Here is a 27,410-nt window from a genome sequence, read left to right as displayed (position 1 = left end):
GATAGCTTACTCCTTTTAGTAGAACATTAATTATGTAGGTTAAAATTAAAAGCGTTAGCATGTTCGAAAATCTGTTATATTTTGAGTTATTTGGTTAATCCAGCTGATATTTCCACGTACGAACATTTAGAATAATTTTAGAAACTTTCGTTCGCTTTTTACTTGGACAATAATAATAATAATAATAATAATAATAATAATAATAATAATAATAATTATTATTATTATTCACTCAGAAATTATTAAATGATTTTACGCTATAAATACAAATGTACTATTTCATAGTTTCGATTTAGACCAACTGGATTCGGATTTCTCTCTCTCTCTCTCTATCTGTTTTTTTTTTTTTTTTTTTTTAAACCAAGTTTAACCAAAATGAATTTTAATCGCATATTAATACCCCGATAAAGTTCAAAGACACAGAAATTTTGCATTTTGAAAATGAAGAATTTATTACAAGAATTCGACTTTTTACTGTGTAGAAATACTGTACTGCGTTTAAAATACTTCTAAAAGGAAAATGGACTGAGCGGGAGGATCGATCAAACTTATCAGTACATCAACAAACATATAATCCACTTTTTTTTTTTTTTTTTTCCATAGAGAAAACCAAGAGTGAGAACCGAGCAAAATGTACAACATTATCCCATTCTTAAAGGATCTCCACTGAATGTCTGTTTGACATGAATGTGTTTTTCAAATAACATTTACATAATTATGTACAATGGAACATCTCTAGTGGTTTAAAAACTCCTCCAGGCATACTTAGCCTTACAAGAACACTGTTACTCTCTCCATGCCAATTCAACAAATAATAGGATGACAACTCATTTCCTCAATTATGCCTTTCAAGACATCTTTTGTGGAGAAGACTTTGTGGTTTCACATACTGGAATTTGTGGCTGAAATATGCCACAATAATGCTGTGAACCCATTTGAGTGGTTTCATTTCCTTCTCAAACACAGTTTTGTAGAATCATAAAAGTAAAGGTGTAAAAACTAGTCAATGACACATACCCAAACATAGAACATTTTCCAAAAGAACAAAAATCTCCTCAGAGACTCACATTTCAGAATTCTTGAGGGCTCTTAGCATCTTTTACTATATTCCACAGTTGTGTTTTCAGAACAAATGCATTTAATAAGTGTATGTGCACCTGTGCGTGAGGAGGTACGGAATATTTGCGTCTGAGGGCGGCCACTCTACGGTTGAGCAAAAGTGCACAAATTGGGTGGTCTTTGTACTTCTTGACAGTAACAAGAATAAATAAATAATTTAAAAAGTAAAGATCTCCAACTGTCTTTTCAGAAGTCTCTCTTTTGGCACAAATGTTTTAAGTTTGTATGTTTTTAAAGTCCGTGCTCCTGTAGACAGTCCTTTGGCCAGTTGATGAGGGGTCAGTGAGAGATTTGGGAGGTCCAGTGAAGAGAGGAGGCGAGTGGGCTGTAGTTGGCGTGCGAGGGTGGGGTGATCAGATGCGGATGAATGTGACTCGGACTCACACACTCCTCATGCCTCTGGTCAGTGCAGGGACTATTCCTGAGGCCACCACCAAGAACTAGAACATTGACAAAAAATTTCAATATTGAGACATGTCTTCAAAAACACCAACACCAATACAGTGTAGGAAAAAAAAAAAAAAAATACATTATGCTGAGATCAGTTACTTAGAACAATGCAAATGTACCTGCCTCTACAATTACAAATGTTCTCCACTTTATGCTTTAGACCTCCACACATTATAGGCAAACATATCTTCATAATGATCCCGACGATTCACCAGCATATGGTGTTTAACCAGAGCGAATTAAGAATGGGGAAACGTTCCTCTAAATGACACAATTACAGTAACAACCCAATGGTAATTCAATAAAAAAGGTACGATTAAATAGTCTGGAAATGATTTCGTCTGCATGTATCTGGGTTCTGCAAGCAGGAGCTTGTGATATCTCTATGTGTCTGTGTCTTTGGTTGGGGGTGTTAACCTCCACTAACCTCCCCTCTCTTTTCCCTTCATTAGCAGAGGCTGAGGTTGTTATTTGAGGGGAAAGGGCTGTGTTGGCGCGATTGGAGTACTGGATGCCTTGCCTATTTACATATAAAGAGCTCTATTAATCAAGGTAAGTGCCATTATGGAGGGGCTCATTGGGCAGCACAGTGTGGGTATTAAATACAATTCTCCATGCCAGGCCGCCCGCGGCAAGCGATACATCTTGATTTGTGGACTGTCAGAGACAGGCAGCGGAGACAGAGCCGGGGAAGGAAGAAGTGTGGGGGGGTTGTCGTAAGGAGAATTGCCACCATAATCAGATTTCACACGCTGAGTGAAAGGAGAAAGAGAGAAGGGAATCATTTCCTTACATTTTGTTTTTGGAAGGGGAGGAGATTACATGTAGTGCCACTGTCCATCCATACCCATGTTCATACCCATACCTCCCATGGGACCTGTGAGAAGGAGAAACAAATAAAAAAAAAGAACAACCTATAAAACACATGTAAATTTTAAGCAGCTTCAGCATTTTTATGACAAACTAATGGAGCACTGAAAGTGAGTTAAGTGAAGATTTGACTTACCGCCTGGCCGAAGACCCATGTGCTGTTGTCCGTCTAACACAAAGCCACCCATAGGTTGACCATCGGGGCTGTACGCGGTTCCTTGACTTACTAAAAACAAAGACAAGACACTGTAAATATGTGATACATGCACACACTATAACCATGGTGGAGGTAAAGACGTTTTTAAGGAGAGAAAATAATATATAACGTGCACTTTACCTGCTCTGTTAGACTGATCAATCATGGGTTGCACAATTCTTCTTCGAGCATTGATAAACCTGTCAAATTGAAAAAAAAATTTTTTTTTCATTACTCACCACACAGTATATTTTTCACTTATTTAAAGATTATTAATACTGTGAGCTTTTTGCTATGATGTACTGCGAAATATTCGTTTATGCATTGCGATTTCTCCTGGACCTTTGGGTTAATGGGCCTGTCAAGAAAAAAAATCTAATTCACAGTACTACCAGACTGCAGAAATACTCTAATTTATATTGCAAACAAGCAAACGTTTTGCTATAAAGGGATTTCAGCACCTTTTACAAAGTGCTTTTGTGGAAACAGTCTATGTAACAGTGAATCTTAGTAACAGACAGTAAAAAAGAGATTGTCTTGATTTGTAGACTATTTTTACCTTCTCAGCACCCAGAATTAAGCTCTGTTTTTAAGACTTGCTTTAATTGCACTAAAGCCAAATATATGCCTCTTGCGAATCAAGTAAAGGGGTCATTGCTCAATAAATATTCAATTGATATAACATTGGCTTAGTAGCCTCAGGGTATGATTAGCCTAACTGCCTTTCAGACACTAATATGCTTCAGCAGCCCGTAACAGAGAGGTAGGTAATGCCCCTGACATGCAATGAGGGAAGGAATTACTCATAGAAATTAAGACTTGGAAAAAAGTTTGGAAACAGCTTATTTTTTTGCATTAAATGAAACTGGTTTTAGCATACAATGTATACTTTTCCTTTCAAAACATGTAATACTGATGAGCATTTAGTATTGCTCATCTGCATGTTACTAGCCTATATTAATGGAGCGTTTCTAACATAAAAGTTAGCTTTTGTTTACAAATTCAGTTATTGACAACTAAACTAAACCAATACACAAGGTAAATTAAAGTGTCTGATTTACAAAATTTAAAGGCATATTTAATAAGTACAATTTTAGTTGAAATGTTATGAAAAATGGAGGAAAAAATTGCTTCAGTTCTGGCAAGTGTAGATTATTCCAAGATCAAAACAGTAAAAAGAATCTTATTTCAAATTCCAATAGGCTCAAAATGTAAGATGTCTATTTACAATTATAAATGTTTTTTTAATAGGTATCAGAGTTACCTGCCAAAGAGTTGTGCTGCATATATATATATATATATATATATATATATATATATATATATATATATATATATATATATATATATATATATATATGAACATTTTTGTTTTATTCTATAAAGTACTTCTATAAAAGTTACTTCTGCAAAGTACTATTTTATTCTATAAATTACTGACAAGATTTCTCCCAAATTCCAAATAAAAATATTGTCATTTAGAGCATTTATTTGCAGAAAATGACAACTGGTCAAAATAACAAAAAACATGCAGTGTTTTTAGAGCTCAAATAATGCAAAGAAAACAAGTTCATATTCATTTTTAAACAACACAATACTAAAGTTTTAACTAAGGAAGAGTTCAGAAATCAATATTTGGTGGAATAACCCTGATTTTCAATCACAGCTTTCATGCATCAAGCATTTCAGGACACATGAATCAAGCTATGACGGTTATCCTGGAATAAAACTTGCTTCCTTCTGCCCTGACAATGTTCCCCAACTCTGAGGATTGGTTTTTCCAGCAGGACAATGCTCCATGCCACACAGCCAGGCCAATCAATGTGTGGATGGAGAACCACCAGATCAAGACCCTGTCATGGCCAGTCCAATCTCCAGACCTGAACCCCATTGAAAACCTCTGGAATGTGATCAAGAAAAAGATGGATGGCCACAAGCCATCAAACAAAGCCGAGCTGCTTGAATTTTTGCTCCAGGAGTGGCATAAAGTCACCCAACAGCAATGTGAAAGACTGGTAAAGAGCATGCCAAGATGCAAATATTGATTTCTGAACTCGTCCTAAGTTAAAACATTAGAATTGTGTTGTTTAAAAATGAATATGAACTTGTTTTCTTTGCATTATTCGAGTTCTAAAAACACTGCATGTTTTTTGTTATTTTGACCAGTTGTCATTTTCTGCAAATAACTGCTCTAAATGACAATATTATAATTTGGAATTTGGGAGGAATCTTGACAGTACTTTATAGAATAAAACAAAAATGTTCATTTTACTCAAACACATACCTATAAATAGTAAATCCAGAGAAACTAATAATTTTGCGGTGGTCTCTTAATTTTTTCCAGAGCTGTGTAGATGTATATATATATATATATATATATATATATATATATATATATACATATATACACTACCGTTCAAAATTTTGAAACACTTACTCATTCTTTATTATAAATTTTTTTTCTTCACATTTTAGAATAATAGTAAAGTCATCAAAACTATGGAATAACATAAATGGAACTACGGGAATTATGTTGTGACTAAACAAAATCCAAAATGAATTCAAAACTGTGTTATATTTTAGCATCTTCAAAGTAGTCACCCTTTGCCTAGAATTTGCAGACATGTACTCTTGACATTTTCTCAACCAACTTATTGAGGTATCACCCTGGGATGATTTTTAAACAGTATTGAAGGAGTTCCCATCTATGTTGGGCACTTATTGGCTGCTTTTCTTTATTATTTGGTCCAAGTCATCAATTTCAAAAACTTTATTTATTTTTTATTACATTTTAGTTTTATAATGAAATAAATGAATATGGTGGCACAATTATATTTTTGTCTACAACACTAATTTCAAACATTTAAGCATTCGCCTTCAGATCAAAAGATTTTTAAGATCATGAGAAACATTTCAGTCAAGTGTTTCAAAACTTTTGACCGGTAGTGTATAAATATACATCTTAATACAAAGATACGTTCACACAGTACAAGAGACTGTAATCCACCATGACATACATACACTTGTTCTCTCACATTCTAAAACTGAGAGTCATTTTTCAAAAGACTGTAACCCAGTGACATTTTTCTCCAAGCAAGTTGGTTAAGACAAGAACAAATATTCAGGAAAACTGTGGCGTGGAAAAGTGTTTGGGAATCACAACATAGCATTTCACAGTCCCCTGGAGAAAAAAAAAAAAAAAAAAACTTCATCAGTGGTGCCCTATTTATTTTTATTTGTCTCATTGGGGCTTTGAACACCATCTAATAATAGTGTGAGAAATCAGCATCACTGGACTTGAAATGGAAGTGTTACAGAGATCCCTAACCCTGACTTCTAAGTGCTGAGAGGTCAGGCCAGTGACTGGCAAGTCAAAAGTCTAAGGTCAAAGGTTACTCACCAGTTATTCACTTGTAAAATGGTGAGACCTGTGTCTTGCGCAAGCTGCTTTTTCTGTTCTTCAGATGGGTATGGGTGCTGCAAAATAGAGAAAAGGAGAGAGAGGGTGAGTGTGGTTGTGTTAATATATCCAAAGTTTGAATTGCTTTAAAGGTGAAGTGTGTAATTTCTGCACCAGATAGCGTCATTAAACAGAATTGCAAAAATAATGTTTCCCAAAGACTCCCTCCATCTTCCATTGGTCATGTAACAGATAGTCTAGCCCCAAATTCATTGGTTGAGCGTCAATGTTACTGTGTCGGGCTGGTCGGATGCTCAAACGTAAACAGAGAAATGTATTTTTAGCGCCACAGAGTGTCAGGGAATCAACCTTTGAATAGTTTACTTATAGTTGACTCTCCACATTTAGCTGGGATACGAGAAAGCATTTTAACATCAGAAAAATTACACACATCACCTTTATCTAATTCATCCAGGAATCCATTCATGTAATTATCTACACATATTACATGGAACATGTCTTTATGTTATTGTAATCTACATTTGTAGATTACCCAATGTACAACTTACAACTTTATCTAAATTAAGGTAAGTTATATGTTAAAATGACTAATCACACCAAACATTAAGTCTACTGCCTCGTGGGGCTGGGGCCAAAAATGTGGAACCCATATGATTATTTCATGAAATTACATCATTATGTATGATAGACTTCCCATATGTAGCACTGAGTTTGAGAATTTAACTGTGTCTTATTGGCTGAGCGCTCGTGGTTTTGTTTGACATTATTTGACGTTACTTGACAAATGATCGAGTGGGTGTGAAAGAGAGACAATGGAGAGTTTTGTTTAGGGTTGAATAGGGCTTGGCCCTTGGTGGCCCCGCGGTGGCCCCTGCCCCCTGATCCCCTTGCTCTCCCTGTGAGTGCAGAAGGAGGGCAGCAGATGGCAGGCAGGGGTGAATGTACAGACAGCACAGGGTCATAGGTGTGCACCAATTTTGGTGCTGTCATGGCCTCACCTCCCGTAGTCACCGGTGTGGGATGAGTTCTGTTACATGTCTCCGTCTTTGACTACCTCTGTCTCTTTCTCACTCTCTCTCAAAAACACATGGATGGTGCTGCCGACGATTTCCCTGCTCACCTCCTGGGTTGCTAGCTGTCATTCTGTTGATGAATGTCTGTAAGCCCAGCCTCCTTTCCACAGAGCCCAGTGAGAGTCAAATTTGAGCTGTGCTCTGGTTTCCATCTTTAAACTCTTATCAAAAATGTCTCACCAGGGCTTAGTTTGCACTGTGATTGTTTGCTGTTAAGTTGAATGAAATGTTAAAGTTTAGCAAGGGCCAACTGTCTTCAAGAACCTACATGTTCATCAACGTTTGCAAAATGTGCTAATAAAAAAGATAGCTGACACTGCATTTGTTAGCATCCATATGTGACTGGCTTTCAAAAATCACTCATATTTGCATTCATTATACTTATGTCCATTAAGAAGCCCCCTCCTTGTCAGAATTTGCATGCCAAAGGAGATCTCTCTATCTTGTTCCAGTGAAACTATCAGTTATAACTGTAATGTTCCACTGAATCTTAATGTTCCACCTTTCTTTAAGATTGACACCACAGGCGGTCTTTATCGCAGACCTCTGAATAGGTCACAAAAGATGCAGGCTTTGACCATATGTAAGAGCCCCCCCATGTAAAATGTGGCACACTAGCTCAAAGTAGAACCCGACAAAACGTAATTCTGCAGCTTTCATTCAGTCCTGACCCCAAATGAATGCATGATCGCCTGGGTGTTGCAATGGGGGCCATTCATAAGCCAAAGTCCCCTCTAACACTTTTTGTCAGAGGACACATCCTGCAATGGAAAACACTTTTGCTTCACAAATCGGTCTGAAAAGGAGCTGGGAACAGAGAGAGGATAATTCAATTAGGCTCTCCTTTTTTATCTCTAAACTCTAAAGGTGGGTAAAAGGGAAAGGATTGCTATGTGTACAGGACATTCAGAAAGAGAATGGACAACAGGAAGAAGGAAGAGAATGGTGGGAATTTAAGGAGGTGAACAGTGAAAATGTGCAGAGATTTGAGAGGGTTGGAAATGCTGCAAATCAAGCTCAAACTGGCAAGTTTCGGTGGAACATTCTTTGCTAAGCAAATGCAGCCCTCAGTTTTGACAGGCAAGATGGATGAGTGGGCTGAGAAACAGATAATAACACACCCTGCTAGTTTTAATGCAGTTTGGATTCAGGTCGCTGAGCTGAGAACAGGGGAATTGAGCTAATTCTTGAAGAGACATGGGTCAATATGGTCACACTTGGACTCCTTGTCCAAGCTGAGAGACTGTGGCCCATTTACATAGACTTGCATTCAATAACACCGATTTGGGGATGTAAGCATGTCTTACCGTGAGATGCTGGAAGAGCCACGCCCGCATAATGTTGGTTGCCACTTTCGGGAAGATTCCTCGCTTCTTCTGTCGCTTCTTGTCCTGGTCATCCTCGTCCCCTGTTCCCGGAGATGCCAAGCTGTTATCTAAACCATCTCCTAAAAAACAACAGCAAGAAAGGGAGGCGATAAAGAAAAAGATGAAGAGTCACTTTAATGAGATAAAACATCACCTTCAGCAAAGCACAGTTGTTTATTCAGACTTATCACCAGTGCTACACACAAACACAAAGTGAAAGAACCACGCAGGGGGCTTGTTTTGATTAGCAACAGTAACACAAGGGCCACTGCAAGCAGGAGTATCCATGCAGTGAGAGGGAATGCTAATCAACAGAGCGAGATGGAGGACATCTCTCTCTCTCTTTATCTCTCTCTCTCAGTCTCAATAACAGAGATCTCGAGGAAAGCACTGCACCAACCCCAGTGCCATTAATTCAATGTGAGATCTGTCTTTGACATGGGGTAATGAATGTCCAAGCTTCATGCTTGAATGGGGAATGGAGACTTGGCACTGCAAAGAGAATATCTGATCTGCATTAGCGCAGTGGAAAATAACTTGGGAAACACATAAATAAGGCAACGCCTATTAGAAGACCTATGGTGGTTGTTGAGAAAAACGTATTCGACTTTGGAGCAAGAGTAACTTTAATATAACTACCTGCCTTACAGTTCATGGACAGTATTGCTGTTGCTACCAATCATTTACAGTTTTGAACACTGTGAGGAAGAGTGCTGTTGTACTCAATATTAGCATTTTATTAGCACAGAGTGATATTGCTTTTATTCAACATTTCTATAATAAGAAGTTATTTAGAGTAACTTATGCTTCAGATAAAATTTTACCATTTAGTTTCCATATATTTTATCAGGATCAACTGCTATAAGAAATATAAGCTATCATGGTTTATCTAATCAAACTAGAGGACTGAAACTAGCTGTTGTATAATGTAATACATACAAGGTGTAACTAGTAAAACAGTTTAGTTTGAAAACTTCCTAACATCATTTTCCAAAGTATGCGTTAATGGAGAGTGCTTTTGAAATGCTAAATTTTTGGGAGAGGAAAACAGCATTCTAGTTTGGATGAAAAGTGTAAAAGTAGTGTTGAATTAATGCATTTTCAAACAAAAGTTTGAAGATTACAGACAGACAGATAGACAGACAGACAGACAGACCGGACAGAAAGTCAGAACAGGCTGAAGGACTGTGCCGAGTTTGGAGGATATAGTTTGAATGATCTAGGATGAGTTGCAGTCAGACATTTTGGTCTTGGTTAAGGGATTTTGAAAAAACCCTAACCAAAGTCTATAAAATAATAGTATGTAATCTTAGTCAAGTCAACTTAACAATGCCTAATGCTAAACAATGCTAAACAACCAAAGCCAATGATATCAGCTCCTTTATTCTCTGTTTGAACAGTGATCACTTTGATAAAATCAAAGCAGCTTCCAATCCATTACCATCCAATCTAGTTTAAGATCACAGTATGAAAGCACACACCCAAACAGGAGGCTGCCTTTAAACTAAGGTTTCCGTCTTGCCCTCCTTTCCTCCCCACCCTCCTTTCTCTTTCTTTCCATTCCTCTCTCCCTCTTCCATTAACTGTGCATCAGGCAAGATGATTTACTTTTAACAGTCATGCTTATTTTTCTTGCCCTGAGGGTAGAGATGCCTTGAAAGCCTGCCTGGAGGGTGTGTGAATAATGTATCTGAGGGACTCCTCCCCGGAGGTGGGACAGGAACCCTACTTTTCTTAATATTGGCCCTGCTGTGTCTCCTTGTTTTTGGGGATGCATCAATCAAAGGCGACTGTATGTGCCATATTCATACATTAATATTTCAGTTAATGAATAATGACACGGGGGGGGGGGGGGTTACTTCAGGCTGACTGATGCTGTAATCAAAATAAAAGTCAAAGGCAGGGCACTGGTCTCACACTGTCTGTCTGCACAACAGAGTTTTTTCCCCTTATTATCGGTTCTGAGGTTTGCATGTTGTCCAACCGTCTAATTGGCAAAGAGACTTGAGTGCATTCCAAGTTAAAAAAAGGTGTTGGTATGGATAAAATGCAGATACAAAAAATATTGTGTACAAAGAAGAAATATAGAAATATGTTCTGGAATGGAAGACTTTTAGCGAAGACAAGGGGGTAAATGTGAATTGGAATAATACGAAAATAAAAAAGAAAAGAAATGGTTAAACATATAGATAGTGTGTAAGGAAGGATGAGACAAAAGATCCAAGTGCAGAGACAATGATCTGATATTTATTTAACAACACAGCAATGCTGGTAAAGCTTCAAATGGGGGGAACCCCAGCACCGACTGCAGCGTAGAGAAGGATGGTGTGTTCGTAGGCTTGTGTGCGTCGTGTGCAGAGCAGTTCTGGTACAGAGAGGTATCACTGAGGAGAACTCAGGAGAAGCATCAAAGGAGGCAAGGCAACAGGCAGGATGGTAACCACAATCCTGGCGCACACAGCGCAGACTGGTAACCAATACACAGAACACGTAACAGGGTATGCTAGGGCAGAGGGAGAGAGTGGTAAGCAACAGGACTCAAACAACAATCGAGCGATGAACACAAAACAGATTGAGGTAAATATAGTCAGGGGAGTAATGGCGATCAGGTGCCGCTCACTCACAGCAAGCTGGAATGATCAGCGTTACCATGGAAACAATCAAGTCTTCCATGGCAATGCTGATTACACCAGCCAGCGACACCTGAACTAAACAGAGAGAACATGTAATGACAAACTGGAACAAACCAGCAGACTAACCAAGACTGTGACAGTACCCCCCCCCCCAGGGACGCCTCTTAGCGTACCCAGAAGAGTTACCATGATGGAGATCGAACCGATTGATGAGGGCGCAGTTCAGAATGTCCCGAGCTGGGACCCAGCATCTCTCCTCAGGACCATAACCCTCCCAGTCTACCAGGTACTGAAGCCCTCTGCCCCAATGCCAGTCCGGAGGTGGGCTTCTCTGGCTATTCGCCAGGTGTGATGGCAACGCTGGATAAAGGCCTGTGTGGATAGGACCTGAGCATTGGGTTCTTGGGCAGGGAACAGAGGGTGCTGGTAACCTAGGCAACACTAGAAAAGCGATAGCTCCGTAAACAATGACTGAGAGGAATTGTGGGCATACTCGAACCAGGCCAAATGAGAGCTCCAAGAAGATGGTTTATGGGAAGCGACACAATGCAGGGTCTTTTCAAGCTCTTGGTTCGCCCGCTCTGCCCACGGAGATGGAACTTAGTCTGGGGATGGAACCCAGAGGACAGACTTACAGTAGCCCCCAGCTGTCGGCAGAATTCTGCCCAAAACTGTGACACAAACTGTGGCATCTGGCAGGCGAGGTGGTGTTATGCAGAGTGGATTAGACCTTAGACTCCATGTCCCAGGACACCATGCCCACCACCCAGGAGGTGGGGAGGATGGTATCCAGAGGAGTGGTGAAGGTCCCAACTTCAAAACATTGGGATAGAGCATCGGGCTTGGTTTTCTTGGAGCCCAGATGGTAGGATAAAATGAAATCGAAATGGGTGAAAAAAGCACCCAACGAGCCCATCTGGAGTTAAGAAGTTTAGCTCAGTGGTTATACTCCAAGTTCTTATGGTCAGTCCAGACCATGAAAGGTACCCCCGAACCCTCTTACCAGTGATGCCACTCCCCCAAGGCCATTCAGCCAACAACTCCCTATTACTGACGTCGTAATTCCGTTCGGCTGGGGACAGATGGTGCAAAAAGGTACACGGATGCATCTTCCTGTCTGAGGAAGGGCGTTGAGACAGGACAGCACTGACCCCGACCTCTGATGTATCCACCTCCATCACGAACTGAAGTGAAGGATCAGGAGTATTAAGAATGGGAGCGGTAGTAAACCTTTCTTTCAATTTGGAAAATGCAGATTCTGCCCGCAAGGACCAATAGAACTTAGTACGGGTGGAGGTGAGATACGTCAGTGGTGCGGTGAGCTGACTGAAGTTTCTAACAAAACATTGGTTAAAAAAATTGCAAACCCCAGAAACCTTTGTAAAGACTTATGGGAGTCTGGGGTTGGCCAATCAGAAACTGCTTTAACTTTAACAGGGTCCATGCACCTTCCCTCGGACAAGATGATGAAACCCAGGAACAGAACCGATTGCGCATGAAAAATACACTTCTCCACCTTAACGAACAGTCGATTCTCTAGCAGTCACTGAAGCACCTGCCTGACGTGCTGGACATGGTCCTCGATATTCTGGGAGAAGATAAGAATATCGTCTAAATAAACAAAATCGAACCCCTGGAAGACAGCCGGAGCATTGACCAATCTGAACGGCATGACCAAATATTCAAAGTGCCCCCTATGGGTATTAAAAGCTGTCTTCCACTCTTCCCCCTTCCTAATCCGAATCAGGTGATAAGCATTGCCTAGGTCCAACTTCATAAAGACGGATGCCCCCTGCAAGAGTTCGAAAGCTGAAGACAGCAACTGTAAAGGACAGCGATTCTTCACGTTGAAATCATTCAGCCCCCGATAATCTCTACAGGGTCTAAGCGAGCCATTCTTCTTCCCCATGAAGAAGAACCCTGCCCCTACAGGGGAAGAGGAAGGGCGGATGAGACCAGCTGCCAGAGAATCAGTAATATATTTATTCATGGCCTCCCTCTTGGGAGCAGAGAACGAATACAACCGACCTCGTGGAGGAGAAGTCCCAGGGTGTAGATCGATTGTGCAATTGTACAGGTGATGAGGAAGGGTCGCGGCACGGGACTGACTGAACACTGCCCTCAGATTGTGGTATGCCATGGGTACACCGGATAAATCCATTGGTTCATCCTGAAAAGACACACAAGACTGGACAAGAGAGACAGCATGGGTAAGACAATGCGAGAGAAAATAAGGGCTCCAGGCTAGAACAGAATTGGTTAACCAGTCAAAATGTGGATTGTGAGTTACCAACCAAGGATACCCCAGTACCACCAGTGCAGAGGGAGAGCGGACCAGCAGAAAGGAGAGTTGCTCAGTGTGGTTACCCGTGATGAGGGCGAGCGGCTCTGTAGAATGGGTGATGATATTCAGGGGTGAGCCACTTAGGGAGTACGCCATAATGGGTTCGGACAACTTTACCACCGAAATCTGCCACCTGGAAGCCGTGGCAGCATCATTAATGTTTCCCTCTGCTCTGGGGTCCACCAGGGCGGAAACAGAGTGAATAGTCAATCCGTGTTACTGGGCCAGGAGAACAGGTCATTGTACAGGGTTTTTGCTCAGAGGAGTTGCGCTCACCAGTAACCCCTTGTCTACTGACGAGTGGGGGCTTTTACCGGACAGTTGGCGATAACATGACCAGGACCAGCACAGTAGAGACAAAGCTCTACTGCCACTCTCTCTGTGAGAGGCGTGTCCTCCCGATCTGCATGGGTTCTGTTTCGGGTAGTTGCTCTGAGACCCCGGCCTCAGGAGTGGGAGGATGGTAATGGTCAGCTGGCTTGGGAGATGAGCGACATCGACTGCGTCGGAGTGCAAAGTGCTGGTCAACCCTAATGGCCAGAGTGAACCGGTCGTCAAAACAGGAAGGCAATTCCAGAGTGTAAATCTCATCGTGGATTGTGTCTGACAAGCACTCCAGGAACCGACTCAAATAGGCTGCCTCATTCCATTCGGCAGAAGCGGTGAGAGTGCAGAACTCGATTGCATAGTCCGCAACCGAGTGGTTACCCCGAGTCAAACTGGACAGAATCCTTGAAGCTTCTTGTCCATGTACAGATCCATCGAATACTCGAAGAAGCTCACCTGAAAAATCCTGGAATGACTAGCAGCAAGGGTGGCAACTCTCCCATACATCAGATCCCCACTGGCCAGCCCTCCCGGTCAGGAGCATGATAACAAAGGCAACCATAACTGCCTCTGTGGAGTAAGTTGAGGGCTGCAGCAAGAAACAGAGTGAACACTGCGTGAGGAATGTGTGACAGGACCCCACATCACCTGAGTATGGATGTGGAGAATTGACATGGGGCTCAGAGCGTCCAGCACTAGGAAGAATCACTGGGGCCGGTGAAGAAACCTCAGCAGTGAAGTCAGAGTCATGAGGCTGACGGAGTTGTGGGAGTCGTTGAACCAATGATGTGAGTTCTGCTAGCTGAAAAGCCACCATTTCAATGGCGCGGTTGGAAGTGGAGATCTGGTCCTGCTCCCAGAAATGCTCCCTGTTGAGCAAGCACAGCCTGCAGGTCAGTCTGCTCCACTGGATCCATTCTGGCTCAATTTTTTTGTCAGGAAGGATGAGACAAAAGATCCAAGTGCAGAGACAATGATCTGATATTTATTTAACAACACAGCAATGATGGTAAAGCTTCAAATGGGGGGGGGAGGATCCCCGGCACCGGCTCCAGCATGGAGAAGGATGGTGTGTTCATAGGCTTGTGTGTGTAATGGTCATGTAGTGTAGATCCTCAAGGAATCCAGAGAGAGTAGTATGTTCTTAGGCTTGTGTGCGTAGTGGTCATGTGCAGAACAGTTCCGGTGCAGAGAGGTTTCGCTGAGGAGAACTCAGGAGAAGCGTCAAAGGAGGTGAGGCAACAGTCAGGATGGTAACCACAATCCTGACGCACACAGAGCAGACTGGTAACCAATACACAGAACAAGTATCAGGGTACACTAGGGCAGAGGGAGCGAGTGGTAAGCGACAGGACTCAAACAACAATCAAGCGATGAACACAAAACAGAATGAGGTAAATATAGTCAGGGAACTAACGGTGATCAGGTGCAGCTCGCTCGCAGCAAGCTGGAATGATCAGCGTTACCATGGAAACAATCAAGGCTTCCATGGCAACGCTGATTACGCGAGCCAGCAACACCTGGACCAAACAGAGAGAACATGTGATGACAAACTGGAACAAACCAGTGGACTCACTGAGACTGTAACACAGTGAGCCAACGATTTTTAAACCTAATTAGGGTTTTACTGTGTGTTTATGAAAATCAAATATTGAAAAGGATGAATATAAAGGTTAAATATTAGCAAAAATGGAAAATTGTAAAATTAATAATAAGAAAAGAAAAAAGGGGAGAAACTATAGATAACGTCAGTGAATCAAATCCAACCTACATCTAATGAGGGTTTAAGTAAATATCATAAAGGTGTTGTAAGGATATAATATAGATATAAGAAAGAACTAATATAGAAATAAATAAATTTGTTCTGGAAGGATATAAAAGAGAAGACTTTAGAGAGGAGGAGGAAAATGTAAATTGAAAAGAAAAGAAAAGAAATGAAGGCAGATATAGGTAAAGGTGTGTGTTTATGAAAATCAAATATCAAAAAGGTTTTGGAAAGGATGAAAATACAATGGCAAGAAATGTACTAAAAGTGCACTAAAGGGAAGAGTTTTAAAAAAGAAAAAGTATTAAATTGAATAATAAAGAAAAAAAGAAAAGGGAAAATGCTAGATAAAGAGAGTGAGCCAAAGACTCTTACATCTAAGGAAGACTCAAACACCGTCTTCCCCCTTCTCTCTCTTCCTGTTCCAGAAAACGAAGGCCGCAGGGCTGATCCAACCCGACGCTAATCGCTTCTGACTGTTCCCTGGCAACTTGGCCCATGCAGCCTGTGTGACTGCACTCTCTTTAAAGGCTGCTTCTGTCTGCAGCTCCCTGAGCCCTACCTCACTCCCAGGCTCTGGAGTCTGCACGCGCAGCACAGAGGGGGGCCACAGCAGCCTGGAGGAAGGCTGGAGTAAGCCCTCGGGCTGTTTAGGGAAAAACAGCACCCTAAGACATGGAAAAGAGGCTTCTAGCTTCCATCCACCTCCATTTTTTTTCACTTTCACTTTGCACATAAAAAAATAACAAATAAAAAAAACTTCTGAAGAAATGAAATAAAATCGGCATTTATGCAAAAAAGACAGACCAACAACAGTAAAGAAATTCTGTTGATTTTCCAACCAGTTTCTCACATCCTACAACTCTGACGGCAACCCTGTCACATCAGAGTACCTTTAGCATCTGAGAGATGACAAGGTCCAAATCTAAACTGCTCAGTGTTCTTCTGATGCTGATAATTAGATGAACTGGAGATAGATGAATGTCCTGAAGACAAAGGGGCCGGGCGCAAACTAGCCGTGTCTGTTGACTGCCACCCCACACGCATCACAGAATAAATCCTGTTTGCTTGCTTAATGAGCTCACCATGACCTCAATCTATCACTAACTATACTTCTCCAAGGGGGCCATAATTCTGACTACTGGATTCAACAGACTGGATAATTACTGGACAGTTCTGATGAATGCAGATTATTTTTTTCTTGCTAATCTTTTAGCTTAAAGCGTATTGATTAGATGCTCTTATCCCCTTTTCCCCTGTGGCCATGACATGATCTGGAGAACCATGGGATTGGTACACATTTGGGTGGTATTGACAGTAAAACACTACAAAAATGCCTGGTATTGGTTATGTAGAGTTACACAGAGGCATCAACTTTTGACACTTGTTGTTGGTCCACTATGCTGCCCTGCAAAGATAAAATGCAGTAACTACTGACTTTTTTTGGTCAAAATTGAGGTCTCTTAGACCATGATCAGTCCTGTGACAGACTGGTTTGCCTCAACTCTGCTGAGATTCAGAGAAAACAAAGAGTGGACATTTGAAAATCCACATTTGACTGGACAATCAAGAAACTTTGAACCCATTTTCCTCCATTTCAGTGTTGAATTAATTACTGCGTTTTGGCTTTTTGACTTGGGTAAATGTCATGCTGGGATTTACCCTTTATTGAAGGTTCAGATATAGATGTAAACATCCTGTCTCAGCCTGTGTCTTTCGGTGGCCATAGAGGTGAACACTGGCCTGAAATGTCCTGCAGCTTCCCTTTGTTCCCTTTTGGCCTTTGTGATGGACATTCTTAGGCTCTGCATTCCCACCAACACACACATTTAGGATAGCTTTGTAAAAAAAAAACACCACCATTGCACACCCTCACAAAAACAGATTTTTTTCCCAATAGAAATGAGTCAGCTGTTGTGTTATAAAGAAGAAACCACTTGTTAAAATAAAACCATTGTGACTTCAACCAAGGCCATGGAGATGCACCAACCCTCAGACCCTCAAGGGCTTCACAGCCTCTCTTCCCTTCTCCTGACATTATAGCCTAACCTAATGTGGACAAGACTGGAGGTTTCTCAACATTAGGAGCTTCAACTGATGTTCCAGCAACAAAGGGACCCCCGACAAGAGACAGGTGCTTTGAAGAACTCCAGTAATCTCTGGACTCGAGCTGGGTGACTGACGTAAGACCCCCCATTCACTTGTAATGGAAAAGGTGTTTGCTTTAGCCATGTATTGAATGATAAAGAGAGGAACACCGATCCAAAGTGGCTCCCGGAGGAGCAGCAGGTATATGTCCCTGATCCCAACCCAACTTCTGCCTCTGATCACCCCAGATATCATCCCTCTATTGTGACCAGTATTTTAAGTGTTCTGTCCTTTGGACCGGCAGGGGTCATTCCTCTTCCCTTTCTTTAGTGCATGCTCTTTGGGGTCAAAAGTCCGTGGTCCTTGGATGTCCCCCCACTGTTGTTTAAAAAAAAGCCTGGTGTGCCACCCTGATGCTTTTCTCCCTTTTAAACAGATAGCAATGCAGAAACACTGTTGGCTTTGCTGTTATGTCAAACATTAAGGGGGAGTTCAAATGTGCCCTTTTGTGCTTTCATATTGTTACACTGAAGCTATGTGGCAAACTACTGGAATTGTGAGTGAAAAGAATTAGAATCTGGCCACTGATTTTTGTCATGCTCTTGTCTTGCGGAACATCCTCCTATTGTGCTACATAATGGTCAAGCCATTGATGTCTAATGGTCAAAAGGAGGCGAGAAGCCCTGAGGGCTATTTTTACTACCGCAATTACATACACACACACACACAAAACAAAAACAGGTCATAAAAATACATATTTCCCTCAAGAGGTGAACAGCGTTGAGGGTCTACAAATTTGAAGTGGCAGATCATCATAAAAAATAAATAAAAAAAAAAGGACTGTGACATGTTGAAAATGTGGTAAATTAAACTGGACCCTTAAGCTTTTGAGAACATTAAACACCTATTGTGTCCACAGTTAAATCGTAAAACCAACTCAATGAACCAGCTGAATGACATCACAATGATGGCACGAACAATGAAATGTGAATTTGATTAGTAAACATTGTTTACACCCATGCACATAAAAAAACTATTGTTTAAATTTAATTTTAAATTCTAAATTCTTCATAATACCATAGAATTCATTGCAGGAGCACCATTCATGCCTGGAAATATTTCCAGGCATGAATGGTGCTCCTGCAATGAATATATATATATATATATATATATATATATATATATGTATATGATATGTATAGATAGATAGATAGATAGATAGATAGATATATAAATGCCAAAATCTAACAGCTTATAGTGACGAAACTTGATGTAACAGCTAATAGTGGAATTGTTTTCCTACCTAGTTCACTGCAGTTATCTCCACTCTGAGAGGCATGTCCCCCGCTGGAGGGTCCTGGGGTGCCGACAGAGGGAGTGGAGTGAGCGTCGTCCATGTCTCTCCAGGATGCTGGATTCTGAGGTTCAGGAACATGCAAATCCATGTGTAACCATCACAAGTAGAGGGATTGCAGAGTCAAAAAAGATGCAGACTTGATTAATAACACTAACTGGACTGTAATTTTTATAGTGAAAAGAAGCAGATTTACACACCATTGACGATGAAATCGTGAGGTTTTTCAACAGCATTTTTTAAAGGATCTTTTTTTTATAGAACAAGCGTAGTTACCATTCTGTCTGTGCCCTAATATTCCTTCGCCGAATTAAGCACAACTGAAACAGACGTGGCTGAAGATCCACATTAACTACAAAAGCGATTCTCAAAACAGCATTAACAGGTACTATCCTGCCACGACCAGGGTAACTGCTTCTCCGGATGGCTGACCGTGAATGCACACAAGAAACCAGTGATGTCCCCTTTTTATCCAGAACTGGGTATAAAGCACTTGGATGGGCTCAACATGAAGGCAAACAGCAGTCGTTCCTCTTCAGGCCCTTAGCGTCAGCTGTTTGCCTGATGGTGATCAGCTAAAGAGCTCTAAGACAGCCCAGAATAAGCTCCAACAACAATAAAGCAGTGTGAATAAGACCCTTCACTGTTTTCTCATTTGAACACACAAAAGCAGTCTGTGGGTTTGTGTGTTTATGAGTGTGTGCTGTGTTGCTAATAATGTTTCAGAAGGCCATTGTCTCCTTGCACCACCTAATTCAAATTGTTTTGTGTCAAACCGCACCCTCGTGAATCGATAAGACATTACAGGAACATCAGTAAAAGACAATGTCAAGTGTACAAAGGTAGATATTCATCAAATATATTTCAGCTGATCAAGTAAAGGTATGATCATCTGCTGTTAAGATCTATTTACAGGTATTATGTTGATTGGGAAAGTTATTTGCGGTTTCACATGATGCAAAATTGTTTTTATCCTAGGTTTAAATCACAAAATAGCTCTGTTTTTGCAGGCACAGAGCATTCTAAAGAATGTAATGTTTTTTTTTTTTACTCCTTCCTTTAAAAAATTTGACCTATAACAGAACTAAGCTGAATGTAAAGTTCTGTTCTTTTAATTCTGTGGTTTTGATCCTGTGACAGGGGGTGGTGCATTGATAATAGGAAGCACAACTGTTAAGAACACACTGTTGGTCTCAGAGTGAAAAAAGACTCCCCTCCTGCTTGACAATAACAATCCAATCAGTTCAAAGACAATGGTGCATTCACGTGCAAATGTAACGTTGATCATTAGGGCTAACAGAGGGTTGGACAGTGGGGGGGAAAAGCCTGACCCTTCGCAACACCTGCACCCAACATGATGGGCTTCATCATCATCAACATCATCATCACACCTCTTCTAAATAAAATAAGATATGTCCTGGGGCACTGCCTTAATGATTCATGAGAGCAAAGAAAAATGGATTTAGATAATGTTGTTTAAATAAATTAGCATATGTAACTAAGTCATTATAGCCTTTCTTTTTCTCTCTGCTTCGTCTTATGACTAAAATATATTGTGGGGATGAATTATGGAAGGAGCCAGATAAGGGATTAGGGAAATGCATGACTGAGGCACTGAATATATGATTTTTCTAAAATACAAAATTCTGTTTTTGTTTGAATTTGTTTCTTAAATGTGTCTTTTTTAAGGTAACAGGCTGACTGTATGACCTAACACAGACATTAGTTGCCCAGTAAATTTATTACAATTTCAAATAATCTTAGCTATAGAATGTGGATCAAACCAAATTTTCAACCACAACAACAAAACGTTGACTGTAATTTTGGCACATGCACAAACATTGGTCTCTACTGCTAGTATTAACAGCTTCCCTTTAAGCTCAATCTAATTGGCCTGTGTTTATGATGTCATAGAAAGCCAATTAAAACTCACATGATCTGCAAGATTTGTTGAGGATCCAGAGAGGTCATCGAAGTCAGATTTGCATCCATCCCGTTCATCAATTACCAGGTCAATGGGCATTTTCCCTTTCAAACAGCTTATATACCGATTACAAAAGTTGTCGCAAAGCTCGTGCACCTGATGAGCGAAAAATAAAAGATAGTATAAAGATTAATAAATAAGGCATTACTGAGACAATCTTAGGACTACATTTGTTTTTAAATTACAATAATAGGATACAACAGAGCCAGGGTAAAAAGGCACTTTTGATTTCATTTTCTTCCAAAACACTAAACAGCAACAAAAACTACCACAGTACTTTTCTTAACAGCTGTTTGTCACTATACACTGCAAAAATATTTCTGATCCATGAGATCATTGTGTGCAGTGTCTTAAGTTTGATTTTGGGGTAAGTTGATCAATGTTGCAAATTTATGCAGCTAATGAGAATCCCTTAAATTATTACATTTATTTTGAGACAATATACTTATTTGTCATTTGCATTTTTGAAAAATGTTCAAGTGAGCTCAAATCAACTCATCTAATCACAATTGAGGTTCATTTGTTTATAGAACACCTGAAATGTTATGAAATGCCAAATGTGATTGAAATTAAAAGGAAAAAGTACACCCTTTTCTGAAGTGGTTATTTTAAATAAGCATTATCTTAATTTGTTACTCAAAAAAAAAAAAAAAAAAAAAAAAAGACTTGCTGTCTCAAAATTATTTGACAAATTTTGCCCTATAACTATTGTCCCTTTATTTACATGATGCCACTATGACCCCCTTGAGGGCCTTTTACCCCAAATGTGAGGTAAAAGACTCCCTCAACACCTTTTTATAATTATTATTTTAATTTGACTCAAAACAACCTTCTTTTATTTGTTTTCACACAAATTATGTTGCTCCATCAATATTCAATAAAAATGTATTTCTTTTTTCATTCTTGATACACAATTGTTTTTCCCTTAAGGTGTATCTTTAGCCCCGTTGTACCCTTTTAATTGAAAGAAAGAAAGAAAGAAAGAAAGAAAAAATATACCTTTTCTAGTTCTAATAGATGGAACCGTAATACTTGTATTGACTGTATCATCTAGGGGGAAGGAAAAAAGAAAATGTACGCAATCATTAAACAGCAAATAATAATAATAATAATAATAATAATATTAATAATAATAATAATACATTTCTTTAGCATGTAAATGCACAGCGTATGCGATTGTAATCGCGGGTCAATTCAAAAAGTTTACATGTTTTATATTCTGTTCGCTTTGTCATGTTAATACAACAGCAGAAGTCTAAATAAGTTCCTCCCAGAGTCGATGCTTTGAGGGTGCCCTAGGCAAAGACCCCCACGCCCTCTGATAACACGCGGCCTCATACATGACTAAACCTTCTTTTATTTCCCTCAAATAATCCTCCAGCTGAGCTTTGTAGAGGACACACACACGATTCACTTTAGAATAAACTCTCCGCGAGATTAATCAGACAAAATCTAACACTTACCAAATTGTCCAACTCTGGATTAGAGGAAAATAACGGTTTCTCTGCCCGTATCTGCACAGGATAAAATATTGCATCAGTATGCATCAGTGAAAAAATCAAATCAAATAATAATAATAATAATAATAATAATAATAATAATAATAATTCAGCAAATGAACCATAAATAAATTTGACTGATACATTACTATTCACGATTATTTTAATAATAATAATAATAATAATAATAATAATAATAATAATAATAATAATAAAATATAGACGAGTCTTTCGCAGTTAAATCGTTAAAACAAAACGGATTGTAACAAAATGCAACAAATATTACATAAGGTCGCTCGGGCAGTTTTTACGGTCAATTACTGTAGCTACCTGTTTGGCAAACACAGCGATGTCCTCATTGAAGGAATCAGATGAGCACACATCTCCTCCAGCGACACCCGGTTCTCTCGGCGTGCATGTTGCCAGCTCACACTTCTCAAACACCAGCGCCAGCAGCGGAAATAACGGGTGCCTTCAAGAAAAGGACGCTATTGATTACTTTAAGCCCACACTTGACAAAATCTTGAAGACCAAAAAGTTTTATCACTAACTGGGCATTAATGTTGATGACAGTAACGGTAAAGAGTGGAGTTTTACCATCATTGCCCTGTCGGCCACATATTGGTTGCAGCTGTGCAAGTGCAGAAAGGACTAAGCGTTCAGTAATAAATCTATCATATATATATGTGTATATATATATATATATATATATATATATATATATATATATATATATATATATATACACACACAATTTTATATATAATTTAAGGTTTAACACTAACGCACACCACTGAAGAATAGCCTGGTGAAATCATTAGCTTAAAAAAAAAAAAAAAAAAAAAAAAAAAAAAACAGACTCTTTACGAGTGTATATGTAGCAAATTCCTGACTGCAATAAAGTACAAATATAGCCTATATTTTCCCTTGTCTGTAGGCTCTAAACAAGGTTTATTCATATAAAATATAATATAATTAAATATATCGGTGAATAAGAGTAGCCTACGTAGACATCTACAGAAATGCACTGTAAATAAATAAAGTACCCATAAATTTGGTCCTTGTCTCTTTTAAGTGCGTCGTTGACAGCTGAGCCCATGCTGCTGGGCATGATGCTGTGTGGTGCATGGGCCCCGTAGTGTTGGTTGGCATGTGGCGGTGGCCCGTGGTTTAAGTGGTGAACCTGCGGCAGGGGCCGAGGCGCGTGTGGGTCCCCGTACATCGACGTCGGAACCCCAACTCCGTCCATACCGCCACCATAGTGGGCAAGGTCTTCGTACTACATCAAAAACAGACAAATACATTTACCCAACAGCCGACTAGACATTTAATTATTATTATTATTATTATTTGTCAAAACATCTAAAAAGATCTAAGCAATTTTAAAGTGTTTACGCAGTGGATGAGTAAGAGAACGTACCCGTTGAGCCATCAGCATATGAAGCGTCTTTTGATGTGAAGTGCAAACTGTGTTCTTATCCAACGAGTAAGCAGTTTCAATGATTTAATTCCTTTTGTGCATCCAGTTTAAGAGGACTGAGCTGTCGATAATCCGTTGAGATGATAGAACATGTCCTGTGAAGAGTTTCTAATTGCTTCCTCTTTACCTTTTGAAGTATTACGACGTTTTAACGAATACGCTTTGAAGAGAATGGGCTACACAACAAATAGCCCACAGGACGACACAGTTACCTTATATGTGAATTTTTGCATCCACTTGTCTTTCGGTCATCCCATGCAATTTACCCTTCAGCGACTTCCTCAAGTCAATAAAATCTTTCCAAATTCCGGGATGTTCGTGTTTGGCACTGCATCGGCGCAGAGCTGTGTCAACTGAAAGGGGGAAAAACCAACTATCCGGATCTCATGGTCCCTCTTCGCGACCCACGCTTTGCCTGAACTGGAATTTGTTGGTGATCGGAGCAGGTTGTTCTTGCAGAGACTGAACCCCCGGTGATGACTGAGCCTGGGAAGCGTGGTGGGTGTTACCAGCCCGACACCTCTACATAAAGCAAGAGAAAGCAGAGCGCAATGACCACGAGCAGCCAACGAGTGTTCACATTGGATACGTGCAGGGATGACGCACTACCACCCTCTGCATTTTGTTACTAGGGGTGGTGTCTTTAAAAGTGCTAAAATCAGATCAGCGCACTGAGTCGCACCGGGAATGGACCTTAATTCAACAAATTGCTGAGCATCACAATATTTAAGCCTTTGAAATGTAGTTGCACGAAAGACTAAAATTTGAGTAATTTGTTTTTCAACTACTTGAGCTTAGTATATAAGTTATATTCTCATAGTTTCTTCATTGCCTTTGTGAATATGACTTTCCCCCCACAGACATACAATATAGGCTACAGTACACCGACAGAAGACACAAATCAAGATGCTCACTAATAGTAACCAAAGAACTGTCTCGAACTTCTCCTCTGCGTTCAGTCTTTAATGATATCGTTTCACGCAGTTTTCTTTATATATATATATATATATATTGTATTTTTTATTTTTTATTTTTTTGAAAGGGATCATTTGTATCAATATATAAAATGTATTTATGGGACATCAAAAACCCGACCGTGTTCAGCTTGCAGTGTTGCCTCTTCATCTTTCCACGCGCTTTTGTGCATAAATGACAAATGCCTGACTAATGCGTGACTTTCATCTCTGCAAACCATTATTTACATTTTGAGCTAAACTCTTAAAAAGGAAACGAGATCGACTGGGGAAAAAATAATTGGTAATTTAATGTGCTGAGGATAATAATAATTTGCTCAGTTTTAACGGATTTAATGTATTTAAAATTAGGCTTAAAGATATATCCCATTTATCATATAATTATTTTTTAACAAACAGAAAATTGCTTTATTTGTATAAACAATTGTATACTTATTTTATTGAATTATAGACTTCTACCGAGCAAGTTCGTGATATGAAAAATAAATCAGATTTCTTGCCGAATTTTAAACAGCTCTCCTTCAGTTGCTACAGCCGTCGTTTTTTAACCTTTAAATGTAGACCAATATTTTATTTTATTTTATTTTATTTTATTTGTTAAATTTCTCTGCATCAAAGTTTAAAGTTCTTTGTCCCAGTTTTATTCATTCATTTAAAGGATGAATTTTAGCCTTCAGGCATTTATTTCTAAAAACATCCGGTCGCTTATTACGCATTAAATCTAACATTAAAAATAACGTTAAGATGGTTTGTAAGTCATGTATTTAGACGTGGCATTCCTACAAATGAAGACAAAACAAAAGCTTGGAATTACAAATTCACATGAGCAACTTAATTGTGGCTTCATAGCAATAAATTAATTTAACTTAGAATAACGGAATGCTGGTCACCCAAAACATTCAGACGACCGTAAACATAGCGTCACATTTAAAATCAAGTTAAGCAAAAAGTGAAATAGGACATTAACAGGCTATAATAATAATAATAATAATAATAATAATAATAATAATAATAATAATAATAATAATAACTGATATTAAAGACAACGCTTGCTAAGTTTAAAAAAAAGTTCTTAATTTTTTCTTACAATTATTAAATTTTCCATCTCATTCAACTACCTTTAAATGTCACATTGTTCTTCACCCATGCCGATAATGACGATAATCCCTTTGAATTTCAAAAGTATTGACCTTTGCTTGACCCGCGCGATACTTTTCTCCCAGTTCTTCAGATACAGCGAGGCTCCTGCAAACCTGCCGCTGGGCTCCAGTTTCACGTGTGCCGTGCTTTCCAGTGCAACAATCAATATCAAAGTCAGTTTACCTTCTATCACCACCTAGTGGTGCATCTGTCTTTGAAGAATACCATACAAAAACGGGATGCGAAGAATGATAATATATTTTATTTTCTCACAGGAGCTTCATTGTCAAAGGTAAATCAAACAGATTGAAGCAAAAAGCGCAAAAGAAGTAGGCTATATTAGTGCTGAATTTCACAAACATTGATGCACTGAGATACGTGATGCGTCGACAAGAAAAAAACGTAAAATATGATCACAATATAATAAATAAATCCCAAATACGTAAAAAGAAAAACAAACATGTTGTAGAACGCTTGAAAAAGACTTTTTTGAAAAAAACAAAACAACAAAAAAAAATACGTCGGAATGATTGCAAATATGCACTTAAATGTTCCAAAGCAAAGGAAGAGGGAGCACATGGGATGTTGGGGTCGTTTATTTACTTTTCAGAGAGATGGGAAAGTTCCTTTCCTTTCATCAGTCTGTACATTATCTCGGGCGCCCCTCTTTGAAAAGCAGCGCGCGTGAATTATTAAAGGCATATATTTGAATTATAAATACGCTAATGATACCGACACGGGCTGAGCGCGCCATGCCCGAGGCTAAATTCTTCCGATGCACATTATTTCGTGGTACTCCGACTTCATTTCCTCACTGCTTTCTCTTTAACTTACACTCTTCCTTTGTGTTTTGCTCCTTGGTTACAGTATGCATGGAAGAGCCTCTGTAAGCTGGTGATTTGCATGCAGCCTGTTTTAAACTGTAATGAGTTACCATATTCTGGGCCTGTGTCTGTGTGCATCCTCAAAAGCCAGGTTTCACAATTATCCTGCCTACCACCACCCCAGCCCCCCTAAACACACACACACACACACACACACACACACAGGAGTAGGCTCTGGCCTGATGAAGAGTCAGACCTCATCCTCTGCTGTCCTGAAATGATTAGCGTTGTCAGGACAGGCAGAGGAGGATGGCTCAAACTCTCTCTCCTTTGTGGCTGCTGATAAATATATACATATTCGAGCATGCACACATGTATAGGTGTATGGCCTATGCATGCATATACTGTATGCATGGATGTAGGGCATTTGCGAATCAAATCAGTATTGGCATTCCGCAAGGTATGACAATATAGTCACCTGCATCTTAGACACAGCATGTGG

At 39.6% G+C, this 27,410-nt stretch overlaps 1 protein-coding gene across 2 annotated transcripts; it reads right to left on the bottom strand.

Annotated features, from left to right (window-relative positions):
- Positions 1-426: 426 nt before the first annotated feature.
- LOC127416243 (homeobox protein Meis2-like) lies at positions 427-26,201 on the bottom strand. Of its 2 annotated transcripts, none has more exons than XM_051655486.1 (14): positions 26,135-26,201; positions 23,911-24,492; positions 23,537-23,769; positions 22,821-22,962; positions 22,455-22,505; positions 21,991-22,041; positions 20,941-21,087; positions 18,957-19,071; positions 8,437-8,576; positions 6,036-6,112; positions 2,777-2,835; positions 2,576-2,665; positions 2,363-2,446; positions 427-1,559 (listed from the first exon to the last, which is right to left on the bottom strand). In XM_051655486.1, exons 2-13 carry the CDS (start codon positions 23,926-23,928, stop codon positions 2,388-2,390), a joined length of 1,182 nt encoding a protein of 393 aa, XP_051511446.1. In that variant the 5' UTR covers positions 23,929-24,492; positions 26,135-26,201; the 3' UTR covers positions 427-1,559; positions 2,363-2,387. The 2 variants fall into 2 exon arrangements, with proteins under 2 accessions (XP_051511446.1, XP_051511445.1); XM_051655485.1 differs by having other exon boundaries at positions 26,063-26,183.
- Between the last annotated feature and the right edge of the window lie 1,209 nt (positions 26,202-27,410).

This window comes from Myxocyprinus asiaticus, chromosome 25 (assembly GCF_019703515.2).
Source record: "Myxocyprinus asiaticus isolate MX2 ecotype Aquarium Trade chromosome 25, UBuf_Myxa_2, whole genome shotgun sequence".
Lineage (NCBI taxonomy): Eukaryota > Metazoa > Chordata > Actinopteri > Cypriniformes > Catostomidae > Myxocyprinus > Myxocyprinus asiaticus.
This window is presented reverse-complemented; position numbering and strand designations above follow the sequence as displayed.

Coding starts and splice junctions, on each gene's coding strand:
- LOC127416243 (XM_051655486.1), bottom strand. Junction 19,072..20,940: donor CAACAAATCTTGCAGATCAT/GTGAGTTTTAAT, acceptor CCTGAACCTCAG/AATCCAGCATCCTGGAGAGA. Junction 2,447..2,575: donor CATGGGTCTTCGGCCAGGCG/GTAAGTCAAATC, acceptor TCCTTCTCACAG/GTCCCATGGGAGGTATGGGT.